The sequence below is a fragment of the Chenopodium quinoa genome, unplaced genomic scaffold, assembly GCF_001683475.1.
Source record: "Chenopodium quinoa cultivar QQ74 unplaced genomic scaffold, ASM168347v1, whole genome shotgun sequence".
Lineage (NCBI taxonomy): Eukaryota > Viridiplantae > Streptophyta > Magnoliopsida > Caryophyllales > Amaranthaceae > Chenopodium > Chenopodium quinoa.
Genome location: NW_018742455.1, coordinates 211,768 through 222,556, shown reverse-complemented (window position 1 = coordinate 222,556; position 10,789 = coordinate 211,768). Strand labels below are relative to the sequence as shown.

At 34.9% G+C, this 10,789-nt stretch overlaps 1 protein-coding gene across 3 annotated transcripts; it reads right to left on the bottom strand.

Annotated features, from left to right (window-relative positions):
- Positions 1 to 596: 596 nt before the first annotated feature.
- LOC110717849 (hydroxyacylglutathione hydrolase cytoplasmic-like) lies at positions 597 to 10,024 on the bottom strand. Of its 3 annotated transcripts, none has more exons than XM_021896635.1 (8): positions 9,733 to 10,024; positions 9,503 to 9,625; positions 7,565 to 7,726; positions 6,714 to 6,792; positions 6,258 to 6,371; positions 4,641 to 4,817; positions 2,878 to 2,970; positions 597 to 894 (listed from the first exon to the last, which is right to left on the bottom strand). In XM_021896635.1, exons 1-7 carry the CDS (start codon positions 9,777 to 9,779, stop codon positions 2,896 to 2,898), a joined length of 777 nt encoding a protein of 258 aa, XP_021752327.1. In that variant the 5' UTR covers positions 9,780 to 10,024; the 3' UTR covers positions 597 to 894; positions 2,878 to 2,895. The 3 variants fall into 3 exon arrangements, with proteins under 3 accessions (XP_021752327.1, XP_021752333.1, XP_021752341.1); XM_021896641.1 differs by having other exon boundaries at positions 597 to 889; XM_021896649.1 differs by having other exon boundaries at positions 597 to 884.
- Between the last annotated feature and the right edge of the window lie 765 nt (positions 10,025 to 10,789).

The following is a 10,789-nucleotide window of genomic DNA, read 5'->3' as shown; positions in this document are numbered from 1 at the left end:
AATCGAGTATTTATAGCCTTGGGAAGCGTGCAACTCTCTAGGTTTAAGGTAAACCTAGGGCCGAACGGGCTTCTAGACTGAAATGGGCCTTGATGGCCGGTTGTCCCATTTGGCATGGGTGGACACGTGGCGTGTCTTAAGTGGTCCGTGGAGGACGCGTGGCGGAACCTGGTTGGTCCACTTGTCAAACGGCGCTTGGTGGATAAAAATCCCCTAATCATAAACCAAAATGAAAAGATTGCTTGGAGACTTGGACTTAATTTGATTTTTGTGTACACACCTTAATTACTAAACGACCAATTTTACCAAACATATTTTTCAACAAATAAAAAGTGAAGCATTCAATATAATACAAATCATTCGCCAAACCAGTTGACAATTGCCAACAAGGTCTGTGTATCTCACTTTGCCATACAATAAGCTACATTGTGCCCCGCTCGTTGCACATGAGGTCATGAGCTACATCAAAAATTTAAACAACAATTTATCTTCACTAATACTACGACCCTGTTCTTTTCAACTTATTTTCATTTTAGTTCAATTCAATTCAATTCAGTTCGGTTAAGTTCAGCTCCGCTCCAATAAGTTTAGTTCAGTTTAGTTCTTAATTTTCTTATCTCATAAAATATTTAGTTCAATTCAATTCAGTTCGGCTCTAATAAGTTCAGTTAAGTTCAGTCAATCAGAACAGACCCTATGCACAAATAAAAGAGAACCCACGTTGTGGATACTTCACTTTGGCCCTGTACTTTAGAGCTGCTATGCTCTGCACTGCTGAAATCTGCTCTGCTTTGCCCTGCCCTGCTCCGTTCCGCAGTGTGTGGAAGCCTAGCCCTGCTCTGCTGAAATCAGCTCTGCTTTGTCCTACTCCGCTCTGCCGTGCCCTAATCTGACCTGCCCAGAAGCAAAATAACAGGGCCTTTGTTTACCACAATGAGTCAATGATAATTTAGTTTATGTTACTATACATATGTAAAAGTCAAAATATTGCTCTTAAAAAATGAAATTTATAAATTGAAATAAAATTGGTAAATATTACACCATAACAAGAAATATACATGAATTTGTGATATTTTCTCCATTTAATATTAGATTGGAAACAATTTTTTTGGAAGTGAATTTGGAAATTAATATTAGATTAGAAACAATTTTTTTGGAAGTGAATTTGGAAAATACATCCAACGCGACTCTTTTAAATTTTAGGAATTTAGGGTTATGACCTATGTGTAGTAAAACAATGATCCATTATTATTTTGGGATTTAGTTTAATTTAAAGAAACAGGACCTAATATGTTTTTTTTAAAAGAAAAAAAAATTAAAATTAACCTCCAAAATATCTCTCACCTCTGGGTACAGTGTACTCAACCGAGTAAAGGAAAAGAAAAAAAAGGAAAGGAGGGGAAAAGAAAGGAAGAGAAGGAAATTTTATTTCCAATGTTTGATTATTAAAAGGTAATGACAGAAAGAGAAAGGAAATGTGCTTCTATTTTCTCTTTTCAGTCGAATTCCTTCAATATTGGGAGGAAGGGAAAGCTAAAATTTGTAAAGAGGTTTTCCTTTAACTTCCTTTCCTTTCCTTCTTACTCCGTATGTCATTCATCAAACCAAATATGGGAACAAATTAACGCCTTTTCCTTTCTTTCTTTTCCGGCCAATTCCCTTGAACCAAAAAGGGTCGAAGTCTTGAAGACAATAAAAGGCATATAATTGAGAAGAAAATACTTTCTAGTTGCCGAGTAGTTTGCCTATAACTCCAAAGCAACAATGACCCACGATGCCAGCAAGAAAGCCACAAAAAGTGCGAGGTTATTTCTTGTTTACGATATATGAATAGCAGAATAGTACATTAAGTCAAATTGTACCAGTTATTCTAGTAATCGAGTTTTACCCAACCAAAGCAAACACCGCGAACCCGAATGAAAAAAGGGCACAATCACCTACCCTAAAAGGCCAAAAAAGGAGTCCTAATTTATAAGATGAAATAGACATGAGACAAAAGCGTAATGGTCCAGGGCATAAATATGGGGTGTTCGTATTAGTGTTCATGTTGTGGGACTTATCGGCTACACTTGTTCTAGCTGGAAATGGAACCTTGCTGTTCCCCATCAAGCCAACTAAAAGAATCAATGAAGGCTCGATTCCCTTTCAAAGTTAGTGCTTTGCACCCATTATTTGAACCATAGATTATTACTTCACTTTCACAACCATATGATATTTTGTATCCTATCACACATTTTGTGTGCAAGTTGCTATCATGGGGAACATAGCTTGTCCTAAATAACAGTAGTCATACGGCTCACGCCTTTTACGAGCGATAAGCCAATAATAATCTATGAACCCCTTAATAATACAATGATAATAATTAGAAACACAATAATAATAATAATAATAATAATAATAATAATAATAATAATAATAATAATAATAATAATAATAATAATAATAATCTAGTATATGTAGGTATGTAATCCTCGACCACGAACGGTGACGGCTCGAGAAAAGGAAAAGCAAGAAATAAAGGAGCAAAAAGAGCATTGTCTAGGGATCAAAGGCAAGGTATGTTCCATGGGATGTAAAGGGTGATGCATATTGCAATGAAACGCACATGGGGTTTACTTTATCATTGTTTTACATGAATTGATTGTTGATTAAAGTGTCTGAAAATGGGGGAAATGCTTTAGGACACACAAATACTAGCATCATCACTTGAAAAAACTAATGCAGTCTAATAAAGTGGTGAAAATATTTCTTAACCTCTCCTTAAAAAGTACATTATTATTTCCAGAAAATTATGCAAAGTTGGATGCCATAGATTTATTAAAATGCTGACTCTGACCAAGAACGACATCCATAAATTTACAAACTAGAATTACACACCGGTTGGTAAGCCCTTCGTTAGCCTCTCCAGTTATCTTTAAGTTTCCTTATTTCCCGAAGGGCTTCTACTGGGGAGTTGAGACCAAGTTTTTTCTGCAAAATAAAAACAAAGGAAAAAGAATATATGAGAGAAACAACAAGACACCTGAAAACATGTATTAGACTCTTTAAGGTTGTTTGAGAAAGAACAGCTCAGTTCACTCTTTTTTGTAGAAAATCTGGTATCAATATCTCAAACTTTAGCTGTTCCAAACATAAAATCAGTATGGTGTACATACATTTCGAGAAACCAACCTAGCATAATTCTGTATATTGTTAATTACACCAAAACTTACATTAAATATTACACCCAAAAGTTCAAAATTCAAAATGATGATCCCATTATTTTTTCTCAATGATGTCAAACTTTAATACTCGCGTTCTTTTTAAATGAAAAATATACATAAAATTTTTCACAAGTACTCTTCTAATTAAAATAGGGAGAATTCTCAAAACATCAGTGTATTTTGCATGTTGAATTACTAATTAGATAGTGTTTTTTTTGTCGCTATTAAACAGCAACTTCACATTTGACAGTGCAAAATAATACGGAGTACTTCGTAACACATACCCACTGGACCACTATAACTTTAATGAAATCAATGCAAACTAATAACAAGGCAAAATTTTAGAATGCAAAAATTAAACATGTTTAAGTCACTTGTAATTATCTAAGTTTCTAAGAGTCTAGTACATGTAAATGATTAACATTGCTGTTGTATTGTGTCATGCACTCCAGCAATCAGCAGTAAATAAATAAAAAAAACAAAGATAGGTGATTTTTAATTATGAAATAGTAAAAATTTATTTCATAATTATTTAAATAAATTTTCTTTCCATAGCATAACCCAAACAAATGAAAACTATAATAGGGTAAATTTTTCTTTAAACATTGTCAAGTTGGGATATATATAGATTTAAACATTGTCAAGTTGGGATATATATAGATTTAAACATTGTCAAGTTGGGATATATATAGAGAGAGACCCAGTGAGAGATTTATTTTGAAGAAAAAGAAAATGAATATTCTTGTAAAGACATATAAATTTTGTATAATATTGAGATATATTTTAATACACTCCCTCCCCGTCTCAATTATTTGCCTCATTTTCTTGTTTTTTATGTCTCAAATTACTTGCCCCATTCTTTTTTAGGGAAAACCTCTACTCTACTTATATTTAAGTAAGTTTGGTTCCACAACCCACACTAACTCATTCACTTCTAAAATATTGTGCCTTCTGCTCATGAACAAATAAATTGAGATACAAAGAGTAACAACTGACCTTTATTTTCATCTATACTCTCTCTGTTCCACAAAGAACTACTCACTTTCTACTTTCATCTATTCCATAAAGAACTATTCATTTTAATCCGATTTTGGAACAGTAATATACTTTATTCATACTTGGCCATTTGCAAAAATTGTGCGTCTACAGTGAGTAGTTCCTAGTGGAATGGAGGGAGTATATTCAAAGATTATAACAATCTAACTCAACTATGAAATACAATGACAAGCACATAGAACCAAAGGTGGAAATAAACAATCATCGTCATCTTAATTGACAGTAAAGGTTCTTAATTGAGTCTACAAATGAGCTCTATACTTATCAAATTATTGTGTGAATGAACTTTAGACAACTTTTAACATAACATTAAAAAAAGATCCAAACTCAACCCAGATAGCATAGATCGCAAATTGAAGAGATAATGTGCGACACAAATACCTGAATCTCAGGTATGTCAACCCGCATGAATGGGTTAGTTTCTAGCTCCTCTGCAATGGTTGATGGAATAGTAGGCAAGCCAGCATTTCGCTGGTTCTGAGCCCATGCCAATTTCTCCGCTATCTTTGCATTTTCGGGTTCCACTGTCAAAGCAAACTGAAGGTTCTTGACTGTGTACTGCAATTAGAAGAGAAAAGGTGAGCAATAACGACCATCACTTATCACAGAGAAAATCATCAGCAGTTCAGCATATTTGTATGTCCTGCGTTATTGTCACAGCATTGGCAGGAAATAAGGGTAACAGCCTTCCTAAGATACAAGTATCTTTCATTTTCAAACAACTAAAACAAAGACCTCCCCCAAAAGCCCAGGCTACAAAGGAAGTAATCATCTTCTCGATTTGCAGTCCATTGGACACACTGTGACATTGGTAGCTTGAAACTACGGAGTATAATTCTCAACAGAAGGGGAGGCAAAGTGAACAATTCGTTTTCTCTTGGTTGGGCAGGGACTCTAGGGAGACCGAATTTCCTTCTTTATGATACCATGTTGAAAGGATCTGGATAGAAAAGTGCAGGAACAGCTCATAGGCACATTTCCCTTTCTTTTGCCATACTCATAACTTTGATTGACTAATATAGTCCTTATATGTATGTGCACCTCCAGATTTTACTAACAATTGGCAAAGTATTCAGTCAACTGTATCAATTGTAAAAGGTTTGCATAAGTCCAAAAAAGACTAAAGTCATTATTGGAGCAAACAGGGATTTCAGACTGCAGATAGCATGGTTGAGGTTCTTAATGACTGTGCAGGGGGGAGAGGTTTTCAAAATTAAGGGGGAGAAAGCATCAATTATGCTGATGGAATGTCTTAAAGAACTACAAAAACGAGGAAGTCAAGACACACACCCATGATTCTGAGGTGCTTAGTTCTATGGAGAAATGAAGATACTGCAAATAATTTCAGTTGTAGTGGGGCAGATTCAGATTAATGTTCACATTTCAATTGGTGATAAAAAATTTATTCAAGAATAGTCATATTAATGTAAGCTTCTCTTTCCAAGATTTTCTGTGATTCTGCAGAAGTTTCAAACCGACAAGAGTTTGGCAAGACAAAGGGATGAACAGATTAGGACTCATTTGTCATCCTTCTTGCAATCTTGCAAGTATGACCTTGGGTATTCAGGAAAGACTAAAGCCCCAGGGCCAACGTAGCCACCACCAATCCATTATGTGTTCATTTGAAAAATCAAAGGTAGGAAATTTTGGGTTTCTGAAAGGATTTGGGTGATTCTAGACACAAGCAACAAAGATGAAACAAAGTTTTAGTAGAATCAAGCAGCAGCGCTTGCCAAAAACTTGCAAACCGATTATCCTAGGCTTTAATGTAGCTTAAATTTCTTTTTCCATGGTTTACATTTATTTATTTGATAAAAGCTTGTTCCTTATTCCACATCAATAGTTTCTGATTTTCTGTAGGTCTGTTAAATGGCGCACCCGATGAGAAATAAAAATTGTGAGATCAGAAGCAATGGGACCTGCTTTTCTGAAATATAAGCCAAGATTCAGAGACAAATGAAATCAAACAACTACAGAAGATCTTAGAAAATCATTCACCTCATGACCGCAATAAACTCTAGTCGGCTTTGGCAAAGAACCCAATGTCACGCAGAGTGACTGATACATCTGCTCTGCTGTACCCTCAAAAAATTTGCCACAACCAGCAACAAACTGTCAACAATAATCAAAATAACATATGAGACCATTAGCTTTTATAAATGAATACAGACATGAAGATAAATGGGCTTGGGCTTGATGGCTCTAATAAAGCATGAAATCAATATCTCGCAGTACTAGGCAGATGCGATTACTAATTACTACAACTACTATTGTTGAGAAATATTTTTGTGTACTTTACAAATGAATCAACCTTTCTTTACTTGCCACAAAACCGGTGAAGTAATTATTATTATTTTATTTTTTTTGAAAAAAAAAAAAAAAAAGAACAGCAAAGCAATGAACTAAAAAAATAAGCAAGAGTAATGCCTCCTGTCATACTACCAACAGTCATACCATAGTGTCTCCAGTGAAAACAGCAGGGCTCTCATCTTCTTTGCCAGTCACATAGTAACTTATATGACCTTTGGTGTGGCTGAGCAAGACAAAGATAAGCAAATTCGTTACACAACTGTAAAAGAATGATATTCCAGTAATATCTCATGCAGACAAATTAAAATAACCATAATCACTTCATAGTTCATACTTATAATTTCATGCAAGCAAAAAGGCTGGTGATGAGCCATCATCCTTCTTAGGACGACTAGAAAGGATTGGATTCTAAAGTCAAAACTAATAGGATGCAAATCTAAAGATAGAAAGTGTGGTTCTATCCTTAAAAAAGGAACAAATTCATCGCAAACAGCCAAAAACAAAAACAATCAGTGAATATAGATGAGGCAAGTCAAACATACTCTCTTGTCCAAATTTAAACCTCCTAGTTTAAACAGCAGTCTTTAGTTATAAAATAAAAGGATAAGAGATAATACGTACAACATAATAATGGTATCTTCATTTTCATTACGAATCCAATCAATAAAAAGTATCATGTTAAGAATATGCATGAATCCAACGAATAAATTGTCAAGTTCCCGGGGGGGGGGGGGGGGGGGGGGGGGGGGGGGGGGGGGACAACTGTCACTAACAAACAATTATCGACATTATGGTAAAAGTGGATGACTGTTTCCATACTTAAGTAGTCCATTTCCTCCACTTAATGACAAAATTGTTGGTAGCTCACTTACATGTGAGCCTTTAAAACAAGTCATGACAGATATGATTTCTTCCTGTAAGACACTTATGGGCAACATACAAGAAGGTGCACTCAAGGCACAATTGAGTACTGAGTTATGAGCAAACTCACTCACCAAGGTGTATGAAGAGACAAGATGTTGACTTCAGCTCCCAACGAGACCTTATCACCATTTTCAATTTTATTAGTGCATCCTTTCACATTATCAATCGAACCACCATAAACCTTGATTGCAGGAACCAGCTCTCTTATCTTATCATTCCCACCAGCATGATCCCTGAAAATCAGGGGTTTCATATTCAATTAGGAAAGACAAATAGTACCAAATCAAGATACTAAAATATCTTAAATATGCCCCAGAAGTAAAACAACAAAAGTATTCTCAAATGACATCAACGAACACAACATTATGGGAAGTGGTAGTCCATACAACAATACCATACAGATCCTTAATTAGTTCTATAATTAATAGCACACAGAAGTTGCTGTGTATTAGACAATAAATCCTTTATGGCATGAACGCATACTGGAAAAGGGGGGCACCTATGTCTCCCTGTAGATTGTTTTGGCAAACTAGGTAATAATTGTTGTGAAAATTGTAAAGGAGAGGAGAGAGGACCCAATGTCCAAAGTAAATCCTTAACAAATTTCTAAGCCAACAAGAAGTCTTCAGACTAGGTTCCCATTATGCACCCCTTAGTTTTAAAAGGGCGCAAATGGTCCTTGCAGCCTAGGCGAGCACCTTTTGTATGCAAGGCGCATGTATTTATATATTTATTTCAAATTATTTTTTACTTTGATTGTACTTAATACCAATTAAAAAAATTCATAATAAAATAAATTAAATAATGATATATGTAAAGCTAAGGTAGTCTGAATTTGAAAAAATGTCTATCATTCTTCAATTTATAAGTTAAATCTTAGTTATTTTCCTTGAGGCGCAAAGGCGAGCCTTACCAAAGGCGCTTTGAGGCGTGCGCCTTCCGTAGGTGACTGAGCCTCGCCTAGCTAAAGCCCATTTCCCACAGCCTGGGAGTGAGGCGCGCTTTTTAAAACCAAGATGCACCCTAGAAAAAACCTCTTATTCTCTGGAATCCCACTACTATGACACCTACGTGCACTCCCAAAGTCGCAATTTTGTGCACAAATTACACCCTTGACAGGTTGAAACAAGAGAGCCCCGTACATATAAGCAATCAACTGGATACTATGGCAATTAGACTCGAAATTAGATGTTGAATACCAATGTGATTCCCATTATATAACACACTGAATCGAAATTTAACTACCATTTGAGCCCAAAACCAAACCGTGCCACTGTAATCCAAAAGGCTACAGAGAGAAAGAGAGATTGACTATCCATTCTTGTGTATATAGCATATACCATAACACTCTTCTAAGCCTTTCTTTTCAGTCCTCCCACCCATTCTCTAGTCTTTATTGAAGATCCACCACATGAAGTGTCAAATTGCAACGCCAAGCAAACGTATGCACATCTTAGTTGTGTCAATGGTCAACACAACACCGTATAGCAACATAAATGCAGGTGAAATAACAACTATAAAACCAAAGGAAGGAATGACAGATTAACAATAGACTGATTAGCACAAGCAATGTATTATCATGAATAATATCATCATGCAAACACATAATCAAAAATATAAAACCATTGTCACAAATACAAATTCAAAATGCACAATGTTGGTCCTTGATTTTTGTCTAATTTGAATAACCCAAAGGTAATTACTTTTTAATTCAATTTCATTCCGAAAGACTTCGAAAGGTACTTCTTTTTGAATTAAACAGGCAATTAACCAAAATTTGATAAACTAATGTATCTTGTTTGTCATTTACATAGGATTAGATGAACTTCAAATCACTCCAAAACAAATAAATATTCTTTTAGGTCTTCATATCCATAATCAGCAATCATCCCAGTCAATTTCCAACATAAAACAAAATATTATTGCAAAAAATAAGCTGTCAAAAACCCTAATTGAAACAAAATTGTTGAAGAAATATGATTATCATTCTAAAAATGAAAGAAAATTACCAGTGATGGTGAGTAGTGAGAACAAATTTGACATTAGCATCATTGTTCTTAGCAACTTCTAGAACCTTCTCTGGTTCAACTGGATCAACAACTGTAGCTTCCTTCGTCTGCTCATCAATAATCCTGTTCCAAAAAAATTTTAAAAAAATCCACAAAGTAATATTACTTCAAACAGAATTGAATTGAAAATTGAAATCTACGAAACCCTAATTAAGGAAGAAGGAGATTACAAGTAAGAGTAATTGTCATCCAAACAAGGAATATGAAGGATTTTCATTGTTTGATGTGATGAGAGGAGAGAGAAAATGGGTGTTGTAAAAAGCGCCAAGAAAGAGAAAGAAGCGTCGTTAATGTTGGTAATATCAAAATATGTATAAATTTCGACGCTAAGGTGGCAGTACTGTGGTTGGACATGTAAGATTGGGTTCCTTGTTTAGCTTCTGCTTTACGCGCGAGAGATCCTCTCTTTTTAGTGACTACAGTGAAATTTTACGGGAAAGCTTATTCGTTAAAAAAATCACTACGTTCATTTTTTATTTGGAAGGAATTGGAATGGAAGAGTTTGAATTTGGTTTATTTTGAGCCGATATATTTTAATTTCAGATCAAATAGAGTGTTTTCATTATTTAAGTATTTTTATTGGACTTAATGTACAAATCATGAAATCAATGCAGTTGAAGAATAGATTGAGGAAAGAGCTAAGTGAGCAAGTCGGGTTTTAGGTCGTGCTTTGTTATCTTGCGGGTCTTGCAATGAAGCATCGTTGGATATTTATGTTCGTAATATCGTTTCTTAGGTCTATCTTACGTCCCTACCCATGTTATGTCATTATTAGGTTATTATGTGAATGAATTGAGAGATAAATAACCTCTTGTAAATTTAATATTATCCATGCTCTTATACTATGTAATTAAGATGTGTGAGCTATCAAATGTAATTGAGAGCTTTTTAATAAACACTAGGAGTGCTTATGAAACGAGACAACACGTGAGCTACTCGAGTTCGATTTCAGTTAAAACTCGACTCGTATATCATATATATTTTTCATATGACAAAATTAAAGAGAATGAAGAAATGTTACACTAAAAAAAAAGAGTTTTTACTAAGACGAATCAAATTGCAAGCTACTCGAGATCGACTCGATCAAATTTAGTAAAAACTCGACTCAATTAAAATTGACTCGATATGCGAGTCGAGTCGAGCTACCCCAAACTTGAACTTGAATCGCATCATAAGCACCCCTAATCAACACCATCAAATTTTTCTCCAAAGTGGATGGTGTGTTTT